Source organism: Physeter macrocephalus, chromosome 3 (genome assembly GCF_002837175.3).
Source record: "Physeter macrocephalus isolate SW-GA chromosome 3, ASM283717v5, whole genome shotgun sequence".
Classification (NCBI taxonomy): domain Eukaryota; kingdom Metazoa; phylum Chordata; class Mammalia; order Artiodactyla; family Physeteridae; genus Physeter; species Physeter macrocephalus.
Window position 1 is genome coordinate 10064099 of NC_041216.1, and position 25915 is coordinate 10090013.

At 50.1% G+C, this 25915-nt stretch overlaps 2 protein-coding genes across 4 annotated transcripts in view; one reads left to right on the forward strand and one right to left on the reverse strand.

The window, feature by feature from the left end:
* Positions 1-13647, forward strand: part of YARS1 (tyrosyl-tRNA synthetase 1) — a 29593-nt gene extending 15946 nt beyond the window's left edge. For both annotated transcript variants that reach the window (XM_007125072.4, XM_028486744.2), the window contains exons 6-13: positions 2503-2595; positions 5100-5235; positions 5713-5798; positions 8692-8827; positions 9596-9693; positions 10560-10753; positions 11295-11436; positions 13231-13647. In XM_007125072.4, the coding sequence (XP_007125134.2) occupies positions 2503-2595; positions 5100-5235; positions 5713-5798; positions 8692-8827; positions 9596-9693; positions 10560-10753; positions 11295-11436; positions 13231-13341 (996 nt within the window). In that variant the 3' untranslated portion in view covers positions 13342-13647. The remainder of the gene's footprint in view (positions 1-2502; positions 2596-5099; positions 5236-5712; positions 5799-8691; positions 8828-9595; positions 9694-10559; positions 10754-11294; positions 11437-13230) is intronic.
* The window catches only part of NHSL3 (NHS like 3), a 33641-nt gene continuing 16850 nt past the window's right edge, over positions 9125-25915 (reverse strand). Inside the window, exons 2-8 of one of the 2 annotated variants that reach the window (XR_003678842.2) lie at positions 20921-21094; positions 20780-20835; positions 20363-20486; positions 19672-19788; positions 17057-19588; positions 16342-16629; positions 9125-9544 (exon numbers count right to left, since the gene is read on the reverse strand). Coding sequence is in view for 1 of the 2 variants with exons in the window: in XM_024125507.3 (XP_023981275.1) it covers positions 16607-16629; positions 17057-19588; positions 19672-19788; positions 20363-20486; positions 20780-20835; positions 20921-21094 (3026 nt within the window). In the remaining variant the exon portion in view is untranslated. Of the gene's footprint in view, positions 9545-14168; positions 16630-17056; positions 19589-19671; positions 19789-20362; positions 20487-20779; positions 20836-20920; positions 21095-25915 lie in introns of those variants that run through there. The other variant, XM_024125507.3, reaches the window with a different exon arrangement.

Genomic DNA, 25915 nt, shown 5'->3' on the forward strand with positions numbered 1-25915 from the left:
CGTTGCGGAGCACAGGCTCCGGACATGCAGGCTCAGCGGCCATGGCTCACGGGCCCAGCCGCTCCGCGGCATGTGGGATCTTCCCGGACCGGTGCGTGAATCCGTGACCCCTGCATCGGCAGGCAGACTCTCAACCACTGTGCCACCAGGGAAGCCCATCCTCTATTAACTTTTTAGTTGAACCTTTTATTATTCTAGCAAAGGTATGGCCTACGGCCTGTTTTTGTATGACTCAGAAGCTCTAAGAATGGTTTTTATGTTTTTTAAGGGCTATTAAAAAAAAATGAACACTAATATGCAGTGGAGACCACATGTGGCCCACAGAGCCTATAATATTTATTATCTGACCTTTTACAGAAAAGTTTTGCCCAGCCCTGCCCTAGAGATTACAACATCTGTCTTTATAATTTAATACAGTTTGTTAGATATTTTTACCACTTCCCAACAATGCAAGAACCTACAATAGTTTTATCCCATTTAACGCCCTCCTGCCCTTTGTGCTGTTGTCATATATTTCATTTTTACGTATATTTTAAATCCCAAAGCCTTGATTATAATTGTTTTTTAAACAATCAATTTTCATGTATATTTACCCCCACTTACCCTTTCTGATACTCTTGATTTCATCCTGCGGTTCTGTGCCTCTGTGCTTCCCTCTGGGATCATTTTCCTTTGGACTAAAGACCCCTTTGTGTTTTGTGTTTGCAATGCAGGTCTCTTGGTAATGAGTTCTTTTGGCTTTCTTTTGTCTGAGGACATCTTTCCTTTGCTTTCTTTTTTGTTTTTTTTTTCCCTTGGCTTTCAATGGGTATAAAATTATAGATTTGCAGTTATTTTCTTTTAGCATTTTAAGGAGTTGTCCTGTTGCCTCTGGCTTTTATAGTTTCCGTTGAAAAGTCACCTGTAAGTATCACTGTTCCTCCTTTGCAGATAGTATATCTTTTCTCTGGTTGCTTTTAAGGTTTTCTCTGCCTCTGATTTTTAGCAATTTGACAACGGTGTTTTTAGCTTTAGTTTTCTTTGTATTTATCCTGCTTGGATTTTGCTGAGCTTCTTGAGTCTATGGGTTGATATTTTCATCACATTTGGAAAATTGTCCCCTACTATTTCCTTTAAATATTGTTTCTGTCCTCTTCTCTCTCTCCTCTTGAGACCCTAATTTTACACAGATTAGACCTCTTGATCATGTCCCACATGTCTCATAGCCTGTTCTGTTGTTTCCCTCTGTGCTTTAGTTTGGTTATTGTCTATTGATTTTTTTTCATGTTCATTAATCCTGTCTTCTGTTAAATCCATCCAGTATTGTACTGTGCCATTTTAGAACTTCCATTTGATTCTTTTTTATAGATTCCAATTCTCTTTTATAGTTCTCCATCTTTTATCCATTTTGTCCATCTTTTCCTCTGTTTCCTTTAACACACCAATCGTAGTTATTTTGACATCCTGATCTCCTTATTCCATTATCTGGATTATTTCTGTGTCTGCTTTTATTGACTGTTTCCTCTTGACTATCAGTCATTTTTTTTCTGCTTCCCATTTCTAGTACATTTTAGTATATCAGAGACACCATAGATATGCTGTATAGGCTCTAAATTATATTTACAGAGTGCATGTTTTCTGTTTAATTACTGACTTATCACCTTGATTCTGTCAAGGGTGGGTTTTAGGCTTTGTTAGAATAGGTCTATTTCAGTTTGCTCTTACTCCTATAATACGGACCTTATCTTAGTATGTGGCCTTTCTGGGGTCTCAAACTGAAATCTCAGGGTATTCACAAAGCCCTCTCTGCTTTGATTGGACCTAAACTTCAACTTCTGTCTCTCCAGCACTGTGGAGTCCCTAAAATTTGTTCAGGTCTCCAGCCTCCCAGAGCCTGTTTTCTGCTGGGCTTCCTGCTGTCTCTCTGAATGAACGCACAGCTATGAGTCAATCAAGAAAGCAATGGAGAACTTTGACCTAGATTTTTGGAGGGGGCTCCTTTCTCTCTGGAGCCCCTCCCCCAATCCTAGCCTCCTGGTAGCCCTGAATTCCAATCTCTATCTCCTCTGCTTAGTCAGACTGCTGCTCTCTGCTTGGTCTCTTTTTCTCAGCACTCAGTTTGAAAAAAATGCCCTCAAGGAGAAAGCCAGGGTGGACGTAGGGTCACCTAGCTCCCTTCTCTCAAGATTTGTAGCCCTACACTTATTGCTGTCTAATGTCTGCAAATGGTTGTTTGCAGTTTATAGAAATGGAATATTTCTGTATTTCCAGCTTTTAGAGTTGTTTATGGTGGTAGGGTAAGTCCAATAGCCTCACAATGTAATACTAATAGAAAAACAGTACGGAAAAAAAAAAACCCTTGTTAATATGATCACCACTGAAAAGTTATATATTCAGTAGAAAAAAAAGATTGGCAGGAATATATCAAACTGTTATGTGACAGGCCAGGTTAGATGAGATCGGGGCACCGAGGAGGAATTTATACTAATATCTGCTTTCGTGTGTTTCTTTCTAACCCCCTAGTACCTCCCTGCACTTGGCTACTCAAAACGGGTCCACCTGATGAATCCTATGGTTCCAGGATTAACTGGCAGCAAAATGAGCTCTTCAGAAGAGGTAGGTTGCCAGCTCTGACTTGAGTTGAGAAATCTTCAGCAAGAGATGAAGAAATTGAGGACTAGAAAGAACAGTAACCTGGCTAACTAAAATTCTCAAATATCTGAGCTATAAGAAATCTTAAGTTACCCAATTAATTCCAGTGGTTCTTGAGTATTGAAGGACCCAGGGAGCAGTCCTGATGAGATCCAATCATAATTTTAAGTTTTACCGCTGCTGATAAAAAGTACAAGCAAAGGGACTTCCCTGGTGGCGCAGTGGGAGTCCGCCTGCCAATGCAGGGGACACGGGTTCAAGCCCTGGTCTGGGAAGATCCTACGTGCCGCGGAGCAACTAAGTCCGTGCGCCACAACTACTGAGGCTGCGCTCTAGAGCCTGTGAGCCCCAACTACTGAAGGCCACACTCCTAGAGCCCGTGCTCCGCAACAAGAGAAGCCACTGCAATGAGAAGCCCACGCACCGCAACGAAGAGTAGCCCCCGGCTCGCCACAACTAGAGAAAGACCCCACGCAGCAACAAAGACCCAACACAGCCAAAAATAAATTAAAGAAAAAAATGTACAAGCAAAAGTAGTTTCTTCACGCATAGAACTGTGATAAAAGTCAGCCTTATTAATGAGAAGGCTGTGGTTGCATTTCACCAATTAACATCTTTCTTTTTTAATATTTATTTTATTTATTTATTTATTTGGTTGTGCTGGGTCTTAGTTGCAACCGGCAGGCTCCTTAGTTGTGGCTCACCGACTCCTTAGTTGTGGCATGCAAACTCTTAGTTGCGGCATGCATGTGCGATATAGTTCCCTGACCCAGGGATCAAACTCAGGCCCCCTGCATTGGGAGCTCAGAGTCTTAACAGCTGCACCACCAGGAAAGTCCTGAGCATCTTTTTATTTTTAATTTAATATTTATTTTATATTAGAGTATAGTTGATTTACAATGTTGTGTTAGTTTCAGGTGTACAGCAAAGTGATTCAATTATACATACACATATGTCCATTCTTTTTCAAATTCTTTTCCCATATAGATTATTACAGAATATTGGGTAGAGTTCCCTGTGCTATACAGTATGTCCTTGTTGACACCAGTTAGCATCTTGATCCTTAGGGTGATGTTTAATGTAATGATTTTGATAAATATGATGTCTTTTAACATTTAAAAGTCCAGCTTGGGGAAAGTGCAGTTTTGTTCTGATCACTAAGGCACAGAATAGAAGAATTAGTGGAACTCAAAGATGTGAAAGGTTGGGTTCTGAGTTCCCAAACATGACTGATCTTCAGAATCAGCTAGGGGACTTTTAAAAAAAAGAGAGAGAGAGAGAGTGTGTTGATTAAGGCCCTGTCCTTAGAGATTCTGATAAAGTGGTTCTGGGGAACAACTCAGGAATCTGTATTTTCTTTCAAAGCTTACTAGTTGATTCTGATTGGAGTCATTTTTGGACACTCATCTAGTGCTTTAAGTCTGATTTCTAGATCTTTGTCTGATCATGGGTTGGTAAATATAGGCATAGAAACTGTTATTGTTATTTTTAAAGGAATAGACTCATTCCTTTTTCTCTCATTAAAATGCCCTATGTGTCAGTTGTTTCTCTGACAACGTCTATCACTCACCCTATTTAGTAACGTTCACCATATCTTCATCCTGGAAATCACTGCCAGCAGCAGTTCCTAAATGTGACTGCAGCAGAATCACATGCAGAGCTTTTTAAAATACAAATGCCTGGGCCAACCCCAAGAAATTTTGATTTATTAGGTTTGGGTGGAGCCGGTAATTTGTGTTATTTTAAGCACCCCAGGTGATTGACATACAGTCATATGTTGACCAGAGCTTGGTAACCACTGGACACAAATGGGCGTTGAGTTCACTTACTCCAAAATAAGAAACAAAGCCTGTTACCCTAAAAAGGACAAATGGCTCTAGATAATACCTAATACCTGGTGTTGGTGATGGCTGTGAAACAAGTATTCTGACACACTGCTGATGGCAATGTCACTTGATATATGCCTGTCAGAAAACAGCTTGGGGCCTAGCAGTTTTTGGTAGCTATAATCCTAGAGAAGGCCAAAGGACCTCTGCAAAGATGTTCATCGTAGCATTGTATATAGTTTGTAAAAATGAGAACATAATCTAACAATTTAGAAATTGCCAAATAAATTATGTTGTCACTAATAATTGGGAATATAATACAGCATAAAAATTACAAGCGAAGACTAGGTAGCCACTCAAAAGTACTTACGATACAGTCTCAAGTGAAAAAACACAGGAGGTTTATTCTCCAGCTACAAATTTGTAACGATTCCATATGCTGCAAATAAGGCCTGGGAAGAACAGAGAAAAATTAAAATATTTTTATTTAGTATTGTGAGTGGTCCTTCATTCTGATTAATTCTGCTTTTGTTAAAGTCATTTAATGTTTAAATCTTTGTCCAAAAAAATTAAAATACAGATTAGTTGAGCGTATTCTCATTTTCAACCACAAGAGGTCCTCCTCTCCTCCCTGGCTTCTAGGAGTCCAAGATAGATCTCCTGGATCGGAAAGAGGATGTGAAGAAAAAACTGAAGAAAGCCTTCTGTGAGCCAGGGAACGTGGAGAACAACGGCGTTCTGTCCTTCATCAAGCATGTCCTCTTTCCCCTCAAGTCTGGTAAGATACTGCTTGTTTTCTTCTCAGAGGCCAGGATGAAATAGCAGAACCAGTGCTGTGATCATACTTGTGGTTTGTCACAGAGTCTTCCTCCAGGGGCTGGCTTCCCCGATTCTCTGCTCTGATTTCTCATATATTAATGTGTGATTAAAGTGGGGATATCATTGAGTTGTCTGTGTGTTTGTTAACAGGGTAGGTTCTAAGTGGGGTGTCAGGGTGAGCAGGGGTGGTAGAAATGAAGGGGTCAGGCAAGTGGACTAGAGGAATACAAAAGAGATGTAAGACACGATCATTCCCCCAAGCTTGGATGCTAGCTGGGTATACAACATTGCCACTCATCCAATTTAAAAACAATAAAATGCCATATGATGAAGTTCAAAATATATGGCAGAAACTACAGATACCCATACATTTGGGCCAGGAATGCTGACTTGCCATTATCAGTGAGTTTGTTGGCATGGATCCTTTTTCTTACAGAGTTCGTGATCCTTCGAGATGAAAAATGGGGTGGAAACAAAACCTACACAGCTTACTTGGACCTGGAAAAGGACTTTGCTGATGAGGTAATACCAGAGGAGGAGTAATCCCCCCTGAACTCATTCTGACAAACCTCTCCATGTGGCCTCGCCAGGTTTCTTGTTATGTGCCACAGGGCTCTGTCATCATGCTCTTGGGTCCATATATTTTGTATTAGTGGCTTAGATTCACGTAGTTCATGGATTAGATTAGCAAATGGCACAAAGCTATTATATTGGTGTCCTAATCACACTCCAAAGGACTTAACCTGCAGTGAAGGACCGACAAACTCAACAAGATGAAGCATTTCAGGGACAGGTACAATCAAGGTTCAGAAAAGAGACACAACTATAAAAGAACAGAATAGAGAATACTATTCATTTCAACAAACAATTTAACAAGACTCACTAGGTGCGCATGTGCTTGGCACCATGCTAGGGGCTGGCATTACAAAGAGGATTAAATCCTCATGAAGCTCATAGTCCATAGGAGAGGCAGACGTGTAAATAAATAATCATTTACTGGTTACTGTACCAAGTATACATGGTCCAGAAATAGAACAGGAGGAAGTGATTACCAGGCTGTCTGGGAAAGCTTTGTGGAGGGGACAACATCCAAACACCGTTTCACTTGAGGATTAGGAGTTCATGAGGAAACCTGTGAGGGAATGCATTGTGCACAGATGTGGTAGGATGAAAACAGCGTGGTGTCCAAGGAATCGTAAGTGCTTTCGTCTGACTAGAGTCTACAAGGTGATGGGGGCACTGTGGGAGAGGGAGGCAGGGCCAGATCACAAAGGGAAGGAGTGATAATGGTGTGTATGGGGAGTGAAAGGAGGGGTCTTGACTGACTGAACTTGGGCTGAATCGGCAATGTGACAGGGCTGTCAGAAATGTTCATGAGGTCTTGGCCTCAGTCATCAGAAATGTAGAGTCTGGAACCAGGGAGTTGATCGTCCGTTCAGTTCTACATTGTTCTGGGTACCTTAGGGGTTGTTCATTCAGCCCTGGACTTCAATTGTGTGAGGTTTATTTGACAATCTGGGGTGTGTTGGTGGGGAGAGGAAGGATGCCATGATAGGGAACAGACTGCAAACTGTGTCACAAAGCACAGCTGAAAGAACTGGGCGTGTTGAGCTGGGGAGCAAGTATGTGTTCACCCATCCTTGAACACAGGAAGGGCTCTCCTGGACGAGGGGTGAGGTTCCTTCTTGTGGCACCAGATGGCTGAACTAGGGCTGCGGGTGGGGACCACAGGGAGGCTTGTTTAGGCTTGAAGAACTTTCTAGTGGCCTCAATGGTGTGGTGATGGGCAGGGCTGCCTGGCCTGACCTTGCATTCCCCATCACTGAGGTGTTCAGGCAGAGGCCAGAGGACCACTGGAGGCAAGGTTGTATGAGGGTTTGAGCATCAAGTGGAAGAAAAGACTCAATGACCTCTGAGGTCTGAGGGCCCTTAAGGCCCATTTTTTGGACATTTGGCAGCTATTGCTCTGAAACCCTTCTGTCTGCCATCTGAGGCAGGCCACAGAACCCACACCCCTCTCCTCAACCCTGTGAACAGTCCTTTGTGGGACTGATGAGACGGAATAGAAGAAATGCTTCTGAAGAAAGAGCCTGACAGCATAACCAGCAGCACTTTCTGTGATGGTGGACATGTTCTATCTGTACTAACACAGTCGCCACTGGCCACATGTGTCTGTTGAACCTCACAATGTGACCAGTAAACTGAGGAACTGAATTTTAACTTACATTTAAATATGCACATGAGGCTTGTGGCTACCATATTGGACAGTGCAGGTCTAAAGCCTTTCTATTAAAAATGAAACATTCGGGACTTCTCTGGGTGGCACAGTGGTTAAGAATCCTCCTGCCAGTGCAAGGGACACGGGTTCAAGCCCTGGTCCGGGAAGATCCCACATGCCGCGGAGCAACTAAGCCCGTGCGCCACAACTACTGAGACCGCGTGCCACAACTATTGAAGCCCTCACACCTAGAGCCCACGCTCCCCAACAAGAGAAGCCACCGCAATGAGAAGCATGCCCACTGCAAAGAAGAGTAGCCCCCGCTCGCCGCAACTAGAGAAAGCCCATGTGCAGCAACGAAGACCCAAGGCAGCCTAAAATAAATAAATTTATTTTTTTTTAAAATGAAACATTCCTGAGGAAATGAAGGAATAACATCAGATACAAAAACATAGGTAACATCAGAAATAAAAACATAGGCATTGTTTTATTACATGTATTCATACCTAGGGGACATCCCCTCAGAATATCTTAGAAGATCCTTTGGGGCCAGATTTGGGATGTAAAAGTGGTAGTCACAGGACGCGAGAAGAAAAAATGGAATTACTGAGCTCCTACCATGTACTAGCACTACTCACCATTTTTACCCATGTTAAGTGATTTAATCCTTATTCTGACTCTAGGAGGTAAAGGTATTGTTATTTTCATTTTTTAAGTGAAGAATCCAAAGCTCAGAGGGGTTAAGTGCCTGGTTGGGCGTCACCCCAGGCTCTTACTCCAAAGCCCTGTTCTTCCTTCTTGCTCACTCAGCTCCCCCCTCAGGCTGTCTCTAGCTCCTAGGTTCCCTATGTGAATGTTTCCCTACTTGTAAATAACACGTGCTTTACGCCACTACTCTGAGCATAAATGGAGGGACTAGAAGAAGTCAATTAAAAACATTCAGCCTCTAAAAACCCTCAAGTTAGTGTGGAATTCAGTGTCAAAAGACCTGGGTCTTGGACATATTAGATAACCTTTTGAACCTATTTCCCCTTCTCTGCTCTACCAGCTTCACAAGCTTGTTCTGAGGTTCAAATAAGACTCTGCTCAGAAAACACCCTGCATCCTATATGCACATTATTCTTAGTAGATTCAGGTGTCCTATGCCCAGTTCACCTGTTTCAGTGCCCCTTCTCACCTGGCCTTGTACACTTGCAGGTTGTGCACCCTGGAGACCTAAAGAATTCTGTTGAAGTCGCCCTCAACAAGTTGCTGGATCCCATCCGGGAAAAGTTTAATACCCCTGCACTAAAGAAACTGTCCAGCGCTGCCTACCCAGATCCCTCGAAGCAGAGTAAGGCCAGCTGGGGAGGGGTCGGGCTGGGGGTGGGGGTGACATCATCAGGTAGAGAGCCTGTCAGTGGGCCTCAGAAAAGGGTCTGTCTTCAATTCAGGCCCAAGAAGCCGGTGGTGGGTGCATGGTCTGAAGTGCAGGAATGTCATGCCCCGTTGACTGGTGGAATGGAACTCCAGTCATCTTGAATTTGGTCTGGTCGGTACTACGAAGTGATTACATCCTGCTGTACCAACACTGCTGTGAGTGCTGGTTTGAGACGTGTACTTTGATCCTTTCACAAAATCCTCCTCTTCAGTTAAGGAGACCAATCGGGTTAGACCATGAGGGGAACACAGCTGCTCGGGCAGGGTCTGCGCAGCATCTCAGGGAAGCTCATCTCTAGATTCGCCCAGTTCCCTTCCACGTGCTCCTGACTGGTTCTTAGTTGGCCAGCCACGCATCCACGATGCTGAGATAACATTGAGAGTCTTGTGTGGCCCTGCCAGAAAAGGAAGAATGGCTGAATATATGTGGAATGCCCCAATGGTGGCAAAGCTACACTTGGCCCCTCCCCTCCCTTCCAGCCCAATACCTGAAGGAGAGAGAGATGAAATCTGGCATGTCACTTGTCAAAGGCTGCCGGCTCTATTTTAAAGAAGGTATAATTCAGTGGGTAGATTCTGGGGATTCTGTACTAAGTCCTGCTAGTGTCATTTGGGAGGATCAGCAGCTGACCTGTCATGGGAAGGAGGAGAGTTCTGAGCCTTGGGTTCTTCTTATCTCCAGAGCCAGTTGCCAAAGGCCCAGCCAAGAATTCAGAACCAGAGGAGGTCATCCCATCCCGCCTGGATATCCGTGTGGGGAGAGTCATTCGTGTGGACAAGGTACTCATTTTCCACCACGTCCCGGAAAGGCAGACGGGGGTCAGGTTTGTCTGCTTCCATCTGGAGGAAACCTGGCCTGGGATGGGAAGTAACATCCCTGAGGTCATATTGCGAGTCAGAACCCAGGCATCTAATTCCAGGCGTCGGGCTTTTTTCCCTTTGCTATCTCTGGACCTTATTCAAACAAACACAGCCAGGAACTCGGAATACGGAGGAATGTTAGTCAGAAGGAGCTTGTTTATCCATCAAACCCAGTCTGATTGACTCACTGGTCTCTCCCAGCTTGTCTGGACTAGCCACAGGCCTTATCTTGGATCAGCTACTTTGTCCTTCCCTCTCCCCACCCCAGAAAATGGTGAAGGGAGGACTTCCTTTTTCCCAGAGGCAGATGGCTATGCAACCAGTGGACTGAGACCGGTGGTCTGGGTGTTTTTTTCTCCCCGTATTGATTTGCTTTTCACCATATTAGACTAACCACCAAAACTACCTTGAAATAGCTGCTGATGCTCTTGTTTTGGATGGTGAAGCCAGCAGCTGTCTCCCGTCTTCCAGTCCCCCCAGGACTGGGATTGATCTGGTGCGCACATGGCCATAATGGTGGCCACCCAGGCAGTCCAGGCCATTTTAATCTCTGTTAGAGGTTCCTTCCACTTCTAACACAAGTAATTAGGCTCATGTTACTCAAATCTGCCTCTTCGGGGCCCCTTCTCATGTCTGCTGCCTGGGACCTGGAGAGTTAGCGCTAAGAGGGTTCCTCCAGGGCCTCAGTAAGGAGTGGATGCCCCTTTCTGGAGTCAGAGGGTTCACCAGGCCCCATGACCTATTCCATTATGATGTTCTCTGAGTCTGACATCTCTTGCTGGCAGCACCCAGATGCAGACAGCCTGTATGTGGAGAAGATTGATGTGGGGGAAGCTGAACCACGGACTGTGGTGAGTGGCCTGGTGCAGTTTGCGCCCAGGGAGGAACTGCAGGACAGGCTGGTGGTGGTGCTGTGCAATCTGAAACCCCAGAAGATGAGAGGAATCGAGTCCCAAGGCATGCTCCTGTGTGCTTCTATGTGAGTGAGGACTTGGGGGGTGGGGAGCATAGGGCCTGGGGAGGCCCGGAAGAGGGGGGATTAGCCCACTTGCTGCCCTTCCACATGCCAGGTGGAGGCCCTGAGAACACTACCCAAAAGATGATGCATGGAGGGATTATTTATTGTACAAGAGCCGTGGATGAAGCACTTTACCTAAAGTTAACTTTATTAAAACAGAAATTGAAGATTCTAAGCTGTGTGCATGCTCAGGTCTCTCTACTAGTAAGAGGTGAAACCAGGATTCAGACCCAGTTCACTGGCTGTTATGTCATATACTTCCTCCCCTAAAAGCCCGGATTTTGGACTCTCTCCTGACATAGAATTTCAGTTCAGCCCTGGTTAACCCAATGCTGGTGATATCCAGAGACATAGTACAGCACTGAGGAACTCCTAGGGCCCTGGCATTGAGGGTTCCCTAAATTCCATTAGGCCCCTGGAAAAGGCCCCAGTGCTTTGGCCTCCATGGCAGCTGGAGACAGTCCATAGCCTCACTCTTATCTTGTCCTGTGTGTCTTCCCAGAGAAGGGGCAAGCCGCAAGGTTGAGCCTCTGGACCCTCCTGCCGGCTCTGCTCCTGGTGAGCGAGTGTTTGTGAAGGGCTATGAGAAAGGCCAACCAGATGAAGAGCTTAAGCCCAAGAAGAAAGTCTTTGAGAAATTGCAGGTAACAATCTGCACTTTTTCCCTCATACCAGGGCTGCCTGGAATGTCTCCAGATTGCTGTTACTGAATCCACACCTGCCCTTTTCCCAGCTGGGCCTTCCTGCGTCTAAGCCCCTCTCTTCCTTCTTCATTCCAGACCTGTCAAATGAGGTGCCTGAGGAGCCTGTGGGCCCTCGCAGGTACTGAGCACTGACAGACTGTTTGAGGCACTGTGTCAGGGACTTGAGAGATTTCCTCATTTGACCTTCCGTCTGTGATAGGGGATTATCCCCAATTTATCTGGTAGGGTACCTGCCACACGGGGTCACCGGAAATGATGGAGCCAGGATCAGAGCCCTCCCGGGGTCCCTCCTGCCCACCTTGATCTGAGAGCACTCATTCTCTTTGCTTCAGGGGCATTGACTCACATGGCCTGCCCCGAATTCATTCATTCACTCAGCACACTAATATATGTGTCCAGCACTGTTCTAGGTGCTTGGGCTACATCAGTGAATAAAGTAGCAGAGATTCACTCTCCTCGTGGAACTAACACTACACGTGTGACTTTTTCTAGTTAGTACCTTGTTTCCTCAACTAGACAGTATTTCTGGAGGGCGTTTACAGTGGTTTCTACCTCTCCATCCTCCTGCAAGTGGCAAATGGCTTTGTCCCCTCCCTCCTTTCCTAGTTTTCCAGGCCAGTTTTTTGAATCCACTATTTTTTTCTAGCTATAAAATAAATTTTCATTGTAGAAATGGCTAAAATGTAGGGGAAAATGGAGAAAATAAAACATCCATAGTCCTGCTACCTAGAGATGCTGAAAAATGTCATTAGTGATTATTTCCTTCTGGACTTTCTCTATGTATAGTGATAATATATTTATAGTTTGAGTCATAACACGTTTATTGTTCTTTTTTAAAAAATATTTATTTGGCTGTGTCGGGTCTTCCTTGCGGCATGTGGGATCTGCTCGTTGCAGCGCGCAGGCTCTTCGCTGCGGCGCGGGCTTCTCTCTAGTTGCGGCCTGCAGGTTTTCTCTTCTCTAGTGTTGGCACGGGCTCCAGAGTGCGTGGGCTCTATGGTTTGCGGTATGCGGGCTCTAGTTGAGGCGCGCGAGCTCAGCAGTTGTGGCGCGCAGGCTTAGTTGCCCCGCGGCATGTGGGATCTTAGTTCCCTGACCAGAGATCGAACCCGCATCCCCTGCATTGGAAGGCAGATTCTTTACTACTGGACCACCAGGGATGTCCCTCTTCTTCTTTTCTTTTTTTTTTTTTTAATTTAACTTTAGGCCTCAAAGATTTCCCCATCTTCTTAAATACTGAGGGGGGAGAACCATACACACACACATACATATACATAGATTCTTTACTACTGGACCACCAGGGATGTCCCTCTTCTTCTTTTCTTTTTTTTTTTTTTTAATTTAACTTTAGGCCTCAAAGATTTCCCCATCTTCTTAAATACTGAGGGGGGAGAACCATACACACACACATACATATACATAGTATTATATCATAATGATCATAATTTACCCCAAACCTTATTAGACAGAGGTGGTTCTGTTTTTCACTCTTAGAATGCTAGGATGGATGTCCTGGTACCTAGTTCTTTGTATTTACTCATGATTATTTTCTTAAACTAAATCCCTAAAATGAACTTACCCTAGGCAAAAGATGGGAATACCTTGAAATGAAAGCTTTTCGCAAACTGCCCTCTTAGAGAAGTTGAGTCAATTTACACTACTAGTAGTATGAGTCTTTGTTTGCTTGTACTCATCACCATCACTATAATCACTTCTGTTGTTTTTCTTGTCCAGGCTGACTTCAAAATTTCTGAGGAGTGCATCGCACAGTGGAAGCAAACCAACTTCATGACCAAGCTAGGGCACATCTCCTGTAAATCACTGAAAGGGGGGAACATCAGCTAGCCAACCTGGCGTCTTCCGCCCTTCTCTCATCATGCTGAGTCATCTGCTGTCTCCTTAATTTGCTCCCTCCATCATCTGCTTACCCATCTCCCAGAACACTGAAGCAGGAAGTTTGGGACTCTGTGAGGTGCAAGATTTGGTGAGGGGCAGCTCAGCCTCCCCAGGATCCAGGATCACCCTGTCTAGCTGCAGGGAGAGGCTGACCTCCCGGGTGGTGATGAGCGCGGGGCAATGCAGGGAGTGCAGCCCTACCTTCTTCCCTTGGCAGCTGACCTGACAAATCTGGTTTCAATATGACATAACTCAGAAAAAGTTTATGCCATAATTCTTGTAACTGGAAAAATATTGGTTTCCAGTTTTCCTAGCGTTATCCCAGCAGCTGTGCCTCTGGCTGGGATCTGGTGCCTGAACTGGGCTAATTACAGCCTCTCCCCAACAGGAAACTGTGGGATTTGAAAAGGGAAGGGAAGGGAAAACAGAGAACCTAGTGGTCTACCAAGTGGTTGGCAGCTTTCCCCAATGCCTGCCAACCCTGAGGCTTGTCGCTGGGGGCAGAGCCTGCCCCAGGACTCCTGGTTTGCCCTTTGATCCTGCTGGGGGGACACTCCCTAAACCAGCTGCGTGTTGTTGGATGGCACAGCCTGGTTCTCTCTTCAGGGAGGGTGCGGTACTTCTCCATAAGGCGTCTCAATCAGGACCGCTAAGCATCATTGTCATAAATTCAAATAAAATGTCTGAACAGGGGTGTCTGGACGGGACCTGTCTGAGCTGCACCGTCTCAGGAAAGGAGAACACATTGTGTAGCAGCTTCTGGGCCCCTCACCCAGCCTTGGGCTGTTTGTATCTCGGACTTTTGACCCTGTAATGGGAGCGGGGGTGGACTAGGCTGGATGGCAGACACCTTGACTTTCCCTTTAGCAGTGTTAAAAAGAAGAGGCTCACTTTAGGGTCCAGAACATCGTCCCTTCTAAATGTGGGCCCAGACCACCACCTTGACCCACCCCATTAAGAAGCAGCAGCCACAGCCAAGTTTTAATCATTTAATTAACATCTTTGAATGAAACCCACACAGAGCTTTTTCCATGTGTATCACTCCAGCTTCAGAGCAGAGGGAATAGATTGTTTGTATAGACATATCAAAGACTCAGAAACTTAAAGAAATATATATATGTGTGTGTGTGTGTGTGTGTGTGTATACATATACACACACACACACACACACACACATTCTCTAACATTTTTATGGAAATTAAAAATCAGAGGCTTTTGGTCTCTCCATGTGCACTAGGTCAAGCTCATTTACCCAAGAGGACAAAAGGATGGCCTCTTGGAGATCCTCCCTTCTCCTTTCTACTCTGTCCCACCCAGTGGGGAAACAAGCTCAGAGGAACCTAACTGAAGACAAGGGGCTCCAGTAACATAGGAAGGGGAGGGAAAGAAACACAGAAGGTGGGCTCCCTCCTACCTCCAGCAGCTCCGAGGCTGCTGCCAGGGCCTGGTGTCATGGAAGCTTTGGGCTGGTCCTGGTTCCTGGTTCCCGGGGGTTGAATCAGGAGCTCTGAGCAGAGGAGTGCTTACTGACTGTCCTCTTTCCCCAACTCACTGGGCAGGAACACCACATACCCAGCAGCAGCTCTCCATTACCCAAAGGGCAGGGAAGAACATTGGTTTATAGCTACAGAGAGAAGAGAATAGAGAGGGCCATAGGAACCTGGGATCTCAGACCACATCCCCTGTGTTCCCAGCTCTTTTTCTGGGAGGGGGTCAACCACTCTCCTGGGTGGAGGAGTAGCAGCTAAAAGCAAGGTCCCTTGCCCGGCTCAAGCCTGAGTCACTGTTGAGGAAAGAGGATCAAGACAGAAGGGGTGACCTGGTGACAGCCATGCTGCAGTGGAAGGAGGCACTAGGGCCACCCCCGTGGAGCCACCGGGGCCAGTGAGGAAACCAGCTTACCGAGATAGGTGGCACAGGCTGAAAGTGGAAAGGTCAGCAAAATTCCTGGAGGAGAGATCAGTAGCAGAGGCTGACGTCTAGGGGGGAACCACCCAGCCCACCCCTAGGAGCGCTGCGTTCCCCCTCATTGACTAGAGAAGAGTCTGTAATAGAATGCACCTTTGGCTTCCTATCCTGTCACTCAGCGTCAGCTCCCCACAGTGGAACCACCTGTGCTGAAAGGCAGCTGCAAAAAGGACGTGCTCGGAGCAGAGTAAAGGTCAGAGGATGAAATCCACAGAGCCGGATCTGGGCCCACTGCCCAAATAGGCTCTTCCCTGCCAGACCCACCCCTCCATCCATGCCCTCAGTACTTCCTGTCGAGCTGACAGGAACCCAGCTTTGCCATGGCCTGTGGCTCCAGCCTCTGAAGAGTCGTACCCGCCCACCCCAACCTGATCAAGTAAAACAGGGCCAAGTTCCCCATGACGTGACTCTGTTCTCCCACTCTCTGAGGACAGAGAGAGCCTGGGGACCTCCCCTCTGGTTCTCTCTCCCCCACCCATTTGGGCCCTGGCAGTCTCCCACTTCCTGTCCCCTGCATGGAGCACCTGGCAGAACTACAAGACAGGAGGCTGGTTGGTGTAAGTTGAGGCACAGGAGGGCTAACCCCCACTGCACCTTTTGTGCTTTGGAATTCCACAGCCCCACTCTGCCTCCAGCCTGGAGAAGCCTGTGGGAATACAACGACTTGCCTACCTCCAAGAACTAAGAAAAGTTGCAAACTGGATCGGAGGAGGGGGACAGATTAGTCCCAGCCATGGGCTGGCTGCTGGGGGCTGATGCTGCTGCCATGTAAACAGGCCCCTGGAATGTGGCTTCGCGGGCCCTGGAGGATGGACATGCAGCCACTTTTCAAAAGTGCTTTGATTCTGGACTACAGCATGTGCATGATTTGGACATTAAAAAAAAAAAAGGAAAAAAAAAAACCTCAAGTGAGGTGTTCTGTTCCCAATTCTGTGACCTTGAGGCCAGCAGGGGGCACAGACACCCACTCCCACCAGCTACCTCCTTCAAGATGAGGCTAAGGCCAAGACTGAAGCGGCAGCTGCCAGAGGTGAATCCATTCAGGAAAAGGCATGAGAGCCGGATGACTTGGAGGACAGGAGCCACACCAGGCTTGCGTAAATATTGAAGGCCGTGGAGGTTAAGGCTGCAGGCGTCCTCCCTATTAGGTTAAGCGTCTGCCGTATCCTCTCATCCTTGGAGCCGCTCAGGTCCCTGAGATTGTATTCCTGGGATGGGTCAGCAGTGCCAGCAAGGTGCCTGGTGGTCAGACCAGCTCTTTCTGTGGGTCTGTGGAGAGAAAAGGGACACTCAGCAAGGGACCCCCTAGCTTGGTTCTGACCACTAAGAGCCCAGGGCACATCCTCACTCCCTCTCTTTACTGACCACGACAGCAGCACTGGGCTGGACATTTTACAAACGTTCCCTCTGCCACTACAATGTATCGTTGCCTCACACTTTACAGTGAGGAACCCGAGGCTAGGATGGGTAGGTAAAATGGCAAAGTTGGAATTCAAACTCCAAATTTCAGTAAGTCTGACTCCAAAGCCCCACAATCCATGCTCCTTCAGTGCAGCTCATCAGAGGTGACAAGTCACCCTTCCCAGGCACCCCGAGACCAGAATCCAAGAGCAAATCCCTAATGGCAGGACTTCTGACACCTGTTTCCCATGACCAGTGATGGGACCCACACCCCACGCCTCCCTGCCCACCGTACCTGTGCCAGGCAGGCCCAGCTTCTCCTCTGGACCCACCCGCCGCAGGACACCTCCATTCTCTGCCAGCTCCTCCTTAGTCCTGTCCTCGGCATGGGGGAGCCCGTTGGTGGGAGGAGCAGGAAGGGGCTCAGCCCGAGGAAAGCTGGGCGAGGTGGCAGGGGCGACTCCCCCAGAAGGCTTGCGGGCCACAGGCGGGGGGGCCTTAGGTGGCTTCTTTGGGGCCTGGGGTGGCCATTGCTCTGAGACGCTCCGAAGTTCAGCTATCAGGTTCCGCTGGAGGTCAGCCTGGGTCTCAGGGGACACGGGCCGCTCCAGCTGCAGCTTCTTGGTGCCCTTGGAGAAGATGAAGCTGGCCGTAGAGGCAGGGGACCGCGGCTCTGCCTCAGGTGGTCCATTGGGCTGGGCACTCACAGGGCCCACGCTGGCAGCCAGGTTGGAGGCCTTGAGCCGAACAGCAGCGTGGAGCCCTGAGGAGGCAGGCGCTGGGCTGGCCCGCCCTGACAGGGCCCTTCGCAGTGGCTTCTGGGGGGCCGACGGCCCTGACACTGGAGTCGGAGCCACTGTGGGAGTGCCTACAGAGCGCAGCCGAACCATCTGCAGGAGTGAGGGTGTGACCAGGGGTGCGGCAGCATCCTCCCTGGGAAGGCCGCCACCCTTGCTGCAGCCCCCAGGTTCCCTCCGAGGGACCTTGGCCTGAAGCCCTGGGACAGAACCAGCAGCAGATGGGGCTGGCAGAGCTGGAGGAAGATCTGGGGTACCACAGGGCTGGCTCTGGAAAGAGACAGTAGCTAAGGAGGGCTCCGGGGGGCGTGAAGGGTCTGCAGGCTCAGGGCCGGCCACAGAGAAAAAGGCCTCCTCGGGTGGAGGAAAGTCAGCCATGGACAGGTCCTGCTCCTCCGGTGCAGGAGGCGGGGGTGGGGGCCAGGTGGGATCTTGGAGGGCCGCCTCAGCAGTCTCCGGGGCAGACAGGGCCTCCTCAACCACCTCTGGCTTCTTAGTGGGTGGTGGGGGGGGGTGATAAGATGGGGGTGGGGATGGTGGGGGTGACTGGTCTTTGGAGGCACCGGGAGATGCCTGAGGTGGGGTTAGGGATGTCTGGGGAGTAGGTGGGGACTCAGGGCTGGCAGCAGTGATAGAGATGGGCCCAGGGACCACAGCAGGGACAGCTGGAGCAGAGGCAGCTTGGTTTGGGTTCTTGGGCTTAGAGGGAGGTGGGGAGAACGGGGCAGGCACCTTGGGGTGAGGAGGTATGACAAACCTGTCACCCAGGGCGGTCGACACGTGCGGAACAGAGCGGTCTGAGGGCGCCGGATCAGAGGAGGAGGAACATAGAGACGTGAGGGAGGAGGAGACCGAGGCCCCCGGAGATCGAAGGGAAGCGACACGCTCTGGTTTAGGGGGCTGGGCCTTGCCTGGGGAAGCAGGGGCCCCTGTCAGACCCTTGGGAGGGAGGGTAGGGGTACCACTTTGGCTCGAGTATCCACTGGAGGGTGAGAGTGTCCGTTCTGGGGAGCGTGGGGGATGCCGGGAGCCACCTGGAGACAAGCCAGGCACCCAGCTGCCTGCTGAGCTGGATGGACAGGGTGCTGCCCCCATCCCTTCTGACCCGCCAGTGGTGGGCGGCCGGGGCAGCTGTTGCTGCTGCTTCCGCTCGGGCTTGGGAGGCAGCCCCAGGGGCCCATCACGTGCTGCTGAGCTGCGCTGATGGAGCGAGTGGGTCCGGCGGGGAGGTGGCGGGGGCCGCTTCAGCTTCCGTAGGGACACACTCCGGCCGGACAACTGGCCACCGCTCCGAATGCTGACAGTGTCCGAGGCCTCGGCAGTGCTGCCCCCGCTGGGAGAGCCCCTCCCGCTGCCCCCCAGGGGAGGGGGCGCCACGTTACTGTTGGCCACAGAGCCCTCTGGCCGGCCCTCTGAGCCACCCTTAGAGGAGAGGGTGGAGCCGTCAGACACAATGGTCTCAGAGGACTGAGAGTGGCTCCAGGTGTCACTGGAGGAGGAAGGGTGGCGGCTGCGGGGCCGCGGGCTGGAGACCGAGGAGAAGTGGCCCAGCGAGCGGATGGAGGCCGGGCTGGCTGAGAGCAGGCTGCAGCGGCTCAGCGTGCGCAGGCTGCAGCGGCCCAAGGCCACCACGTCCACTGTGGGCGGCAGCACGGCGTGCGGGATCAGCTTCGACAAGTAGGTGGCCTGGGGCGAGATGGACATGGCCGGGCTCAGGGGTTCTGGAGGCCCTGCCCCTCCGGTCAGTCCGGGCACTGCTAGGGACATGGGCCGGGTCAGTGGCAAGGGCCTGGCCCCCGTGGACCGGCCAACAAGCGTGTCATCCCGGTAGATGCGATCGATGTGGCGCTGCAGCATGGCCTCTGCCTGGGCACCGGCTTCGGCCTCCGCCTCCAGCGCCTGCAGGGACACCCTGGCCCCTGACCCTGAGGCCAAGCCTGCCGGATGGCCGTCCACCGTGGGGATGCGTACAGCATCCCGTGGGCCGGGAGGCCGAGGAGTACCTGGTGCCTCACGTTCATTCCGCAGGCCTGGAATGGACAGGGAGGGCGTGGGAGTCAGCAGAGGGGGCGGCCAGGGCTGCCCGCCCACAGCCTCCTCATCAGGCGCTCACCGAGTTCCTTCTGCACGTGCTGTGGCAGTCCCAGCACCGTGCTCCGCCGCTCCCGCCGCCGCCGCCCTGACTTTCCAGATGATTTGGGAAATGAGTCATGCGGTCGGAAGGTGGACCCTGCAGGTGAGTCCAGGGAGAGAAACTGTTAGAGCAGGTCTCGGGGCACATTCTGCAGAGCACAACTTTTATAGAATATTAATAAGAACTCTGTGAGAAAAGATTTCCACAGTCAAGTAGGCATGGGCAAAGCTGGGTTAAACAAAGCTAGACACTTTTCTGCAAGCCTTCTGGAAGGCTTTACTAGGTCAGTAATGATGATTTCCATTTAGCGAACACTTATTATGTGTTAGCATGCTAAACACTTGGCATTCATTCCAATAAGGTACGTATTCTTATCCTCATTTTTATAGAACATCAAACAGAAGCACAGAGAGGTAAAGGGTTGGCCCAAGATCACACAGCTGTAAATAGCAACACTAGACTCAAAACCAGGTTTCTCAACTCTTCACTGTCCTGCTTTTCGGTTAATGCTCATTATGAACCTCCAAGAGGACACAGGGTACTATGTTTCCTGAATCCACTGAATCACAGTCTTGGGAAACACTAGATTAGGAGGAAAAGGGAAAGCTGCAGGTGCTGGGTACCCACCACCCCCTCTCCTGCCCAACAGTCCTGGCTGGTGAGTGGATACCTTTGCGCTGGATCATCTCAGAGCGGACGGAGAGAGCATCCTCTGCCGTGGAGCTCTCAGCTGTGTAGGACGTGGTCTGGCTGCAGAAGGAGATGCTATCATCATCTGGCCCGGTCCGGGAGGACTATTGGGGGGAGAAGGATCAGCCCAGAGGCGTGAGTGGGCCTTACCTTTGCCTCCTCAGGCTCCCCTTTGTAACTTCTGACTCAGATTCACCCCCCCACCAACCTGCTCCAGCATCACCTAGCACTGAGCAGGCATCAGCTAGAGCTTCCCTGGACCAGCCCTCAGGGGCATCTCGTCTAGCCTTTCATGATACAGAAAGGAAACAGATCCAGAAGGGTTCAAAGACATACTTGTCAGAAGTCAAGCAGGGAGAGAGGAATACATCAAGACTGAGCTGGGGGCAGGGCTCACCTGGATGCTCTGTGTGTCTCCATGGTCCCAGGCACCCTTGTTCAGTTTCTGTTTTTCTGAAAGGCATCAGAAAAGTATGTTGAGCTAGGCCCCTGACTTTGGGAGCCGAAAGTAGCGCTGGAGAGAGGAGGAGGAGGTTACCTTGGTGCTGGAGGGAACGGAGCCCCTCCTGGGCCTGCGTGTGCAGCTCTTCCAGGTGAGGCGGTCGCCCGCTGGGGAAGAAGACATTGTCCTGGTGCTCATCCACTGCAGACCCTAGCCCCTGGCCTGGCCCCACACTTAGTCGTTTGTCGCTCTCAGCCTTGGCAGAGCCTGCTGGGAATGGAGGAGGAAGGAAAGTGAGGCCCAAAGGTATCTGGGCCCTGGGAAGGCACAGGCACTGCAACAAGGGCACCCACAGTCCCCAGAGTGCACAGGGCACCTGCACATACATGCAGTGCCTACTTCCCCCAGTCTGTACTCACAACCCACAGTCCTGGGCTATACACTCAATATACACAGCCCCCGAGTACATACACGAGCTATAATCCAAGTGTACATATATCTGAGCACCCGCACCACACAAAGGGCCCCATACAGGGCACCATACCCAGGGCACACATGCCCACCATATATGCACACAACACCCACAGGCTTCATTCAGTATGTATACAAACACATAGCATCCAAGTAAAACCACATCTGTGTACCCACACCAAGAGCACACCCAGCCACCACATATACACGACACCCACAGTCCCCATTCTGTATATACACAAACAGTACCCAAATATACACACAACTGTCACTCAGGGCCCCATGCAAGACACGCCAGTGTACACACAGCCCATAGCAAATACATTTCTCTTGTCTCCCGATCCTGAGCTCCACTTTACAGGAAAACAAACCACCTCTTTGTACACCCCATTGGCCCAGGTCCAAGAAAAAGACACATGGGACACTAGAAAGGGGTGGGCACTAGCAAAGGCCATAACCAGATTCCCAGGAAGTCCTGGGGTGTGGGCTAAGCCAAGGATATGGCCACTTGGGTCCCCTACTCACCCATGCAGCTGTCCCTTAGTGGAAGGATAGGCTGGGGAGGGGAGAAGAGGGACCCCAGCCACTCCACTCCCCCTGAGGCAGCTCCAGCCTCTCTTGGGGAACAGTCCCAGGTATCCCCCTCTCCTGGAGGCCCAGGGCCCTGGTGCAGAGGAGCCAGGGGTCCATTACAAAGGATATTGTTACAGGCCCTGCCCATGGAGGAGCAGGGCATCTAATTCTGGGAATAGGGGCTGTGTCAGCACTTTGCAGCCCCAGCCCCCCTTTAAACGGAACCCACAACATAAGCAAAAGCTCTGGCAGGGTCATGTGACCTTGGCAGCACCTTGTGGAGGGACAGGAACAAAACAAGCCCTTTAAAGGGCCACGCCCCAAGATCAGGGTCTTCAATTCAGACACCTGAACTGCCCCTTCCGCCTTCCTCAGAGCATTCTTCAACAGCCAAGCTCCTGCCCAGGGAATCCTCAGGAATCCCACAAGGTCAGAGCTAGGAGGTCTCTCAGTGATCCTCCTCTCCCCAACCTCCTGATTTTACAAGTCCACAAAGAGGCTCAAAGAGGAAAGGTCTTGCCTAAGGTCACCCAGCAAATCGGAGTCAGAGCCCAGACTAAACTCCAGGTTCCCCGAGGGGACTCCTGAATCACACTCAAACTGGGGGCCCTCTGGCCCCCACATCTTAATCCAGGCCTGAAAGCCCAGTTCCTAGGAGGAGGAGGGCATAGGCCTCTCCCCTCAAAACTTCACCCCCAGGCCTCTAAACACGATTTCCCTGATCTGCTCCCCAACTTCCAGGGGTACTACTTTCCTTTCTACTCTGCTCCCCACATCCCATCCTCCCACACAAACACTGAGCTGACCCGGGAGGGGGTGCACTACCTCTTGGAACTGAGGTATTGGGATGTACCCAGTAAAGCGTGAGTACCCCTGGAGGAAGGCAATCTTGCCCGAGGACTGCAGGCTTCAAGGTCAGAGACACCTAGAGCCATCCTCTGAAACACAAGCAGAAATCAAACAAAGGCAGTAGGAAAGCTGCTGGACAAAGGCACCGCGGCGGACAGGGGAGTCTGGCCTCATTACCAGCCCTCATCCCCCACCCCATTGCCTTCCCCGGCCTTGATCCCCCATTCTACGTAAGGGTCTGGCAAATGGGGGTATCGGGGATCCCTTATCTCCCCCCCAGCCACACCCACTCACCCTTCTTCTTGAAGAGCCCGAGGAGCGCCGGGAGGTGGCGGCCCAGGAACACCACCATGACTGCCGGCGCCACGCGGACCGTCCCCTACGTTGACCTCTCCAGAACGCCGGGCGATGCCTTCACCATAACCCAGCGCTGAGGGGATGAGTCTGCCCGCCCAGCTGCAGAGCGCCGGCTCCAGGCAGAGGAGAGGGAGGGGCTACTCTCCAGGTCCTCCTCCCACCTTCACCACTGATCCCGCCCATCCACCGACCCCGCCCCTCGAGTGCAGAGCAGGAGCAGGCACCTTCCCAGACTCCAACAGGGAAACTGAGGCCCGGAGTCTCTGGGTGCTCGGCTCTTGTGGAACGGATGACTAGGAGGGCCAAATATACTCAATTCCAGGGGCAGCCCACTACCCCTGTCCCCAAGTCCTTTTCTAAACAGTCATGAGCCAGAGCTAAGGCAAGGGTCCCGGCTGCCAGATGGTGGGTGGAAGAGCCACTAGACTAGACTTGGCATGGTGCCCACCCCCAAGTCTTCCTGGCTAGTGAGGGTGATTCCCTGGGGAAGGAGCTCACAGCATGGAGCAGCCAGGCAGAAGCCCAGGACTGCCTAGGCGGATGGCAAGGACACCGGCAGAGGTCCCTGGAGGAGCAGGAGCCAGTCCAGGACACAGTGCTGGGAAGCCAGGGAGACGCCCAGAGCAGAATCACAGTGGCTGGTGCTAACAACCCCTCCTCACATGTATGTCCAGCCCCAGACTTTCCAAAGGATTATCTTCCCACTTTAGTAATGTAACATCAACAGCCAGAAAAGCACTGTGAACTCTCCAAGGTCACACAACAGAGGCAGGCCTTCAACACAGACCTCTTGCTCCTCCATCCCAGGATTCTTCTCACTGGTCTCACTCTGTGACTCAGTGACTCTCTTGGATCACCAGGCAGGGAGAAGAGAATTAGCCATAGGTGAGGGCAATAAGAGTGGGGGGCAGGAGGGAAGGTACTTGGAGGGAAGTCAGGTCCAGGTTCAAATCCAGCTCCATCACATACAAGTCATGACCTCACATGGAAACAAGGCTAATAACCCCTCTTTATAAGATTGTTGTATCCATTCATTTAATCAGCAAATATTTATTAAACTAGTACTAGGGGCTACATCTACTGGAAAACTTTTATCTTGTTCACCAGTATATCCCTAGTGTCTGGCACATACTATGAGTTCAATAAATATTCGATGAATACACGAATGAGGTGAACTAGCAAAATAATTTTAGATAGTGAGGGCTGAGGAGATGTGACAGGAAGTGGGTGACTTTAGGGGGCACCAAGGAAAGGCTATTGGAACTGAGACCTAAAGAAGGAGCCAACCAGGGCAAGTGCTGGGCATAGAACCTTCTAGAAAAAGGCAACAGCAGGGACTTCCCTGGTGGTCCAGTGGCTAAGACTCCACACTCCCAATGCAGGGGGCCCGGGTTTGATCTCTGGTAAGGGAACTAAATCTCACATGCCGCAACTAAGAGTTTGCGTGCTGCAACTAAAGATTCTGCATGCGGCAATGAAGATCCCGTACGCAGCAACGAGGATCCTGTGTGCTACAACTAAGACCTGGCGCAGCCAAATAAGAAAATAAATATTTTTTAAAAAAAGAAAAAAGAAAAGAAAGAAAGAAAAGAAAGAGGCAATAGCAAGCATAAAAGTTCTTGAGGCAGGAGTGGTGGGGTGGTTTTCCCAGAAGAGAGAGGAGGCCAGTGTGGCTGGAATATGATGAGCAAGGGAGAGAATGGCAGATGAGAAAAGGCAGGAGCCAGGTCAGGTAGGGCCCCAGAAGCCTTGGCAGAGTCTGGATTTTATTCAAAGAACCCCAAGAGGTCAGTACTAAAGGTTCAGCTGAGTATTGACGGTGTTAAAAGAGATTCCCCCTGGCAACTCCAAAAAGAGTAGTTGAGGGACTTCCCTGGTGGTCCCGTGGTTAAGACTCTGTGCTTCCACTTCAGGGGGCATGGGTTCCATCCCTTGTCGTGCAACTAAGAGCCTGCATGCCACACCACGTGCTGCAGCCAGAAAAAAAAAAAAAGAGTAGCTGAGACTGCGGAAGAGAAGGTCTGTGAACTATAAAGTGCTGTCCCCCAGACTCACCTGAGGACACCCCTCTCTCACAGCACCTTTCTCTCTCTCTGAGTCCCTAGGGATCTAAGAATTCACAATGGCTCCCATGCTGCAAGATCCTCCTACTGGTCCTTCCCCATTTGCTGTGCCACTTCTCAGGGACCACTCATGCAGATAGAGGAGCCTTTGCTCTCTAGAGAACAAAATTCTGTGGGGCTAGATAGTATATATCCTCAGATCATTGAAATCTAAACAACACTCTTAAGAAGTAGGCACATTTTTTTTTCTTGGTTGTGCTGTGCAGCTTGCAGAATCTTAGCTCCCCAACCAGGGGTTGAACCTAGGCCCCCGCAGCGACAGTACCAAGTCCTAACCACTGGACCGCCTGGGAATTCCCAAGAAGTAGGCACATTTATCTCCGTTTTACAGATAAGGAAATGGACACCAGAGAGGGCAAGCATTATAAAGCTGGTAAATGGCGGGACAGCATTCACACTCAAGACCACTTGAATCCAAAAGCCACGTTCTGCCCACTGTGCCAGCTACAAACCTGATCTCCCCTCTGAAGAAGGTTTGGATGACCCTACCATCCCCCCAAATTTGAGGTTTCTTGACCACATCCTCCCCTCTTCCCTCCCTCTTAGGCCAGACCCATCCATCCCTCTTATTAGTCCCTAGTCCCACTCAAACAGAAAAGAGCAGTAGACCGACACGTGTAGGGTGATTAATTCATGCCAGGCACCATGCCAGGTGCTGGTGGAAGGCAGTCTCTACCCTCACAGATCTGACAACAGTCCTTCGAAGCAGGTACTCAAA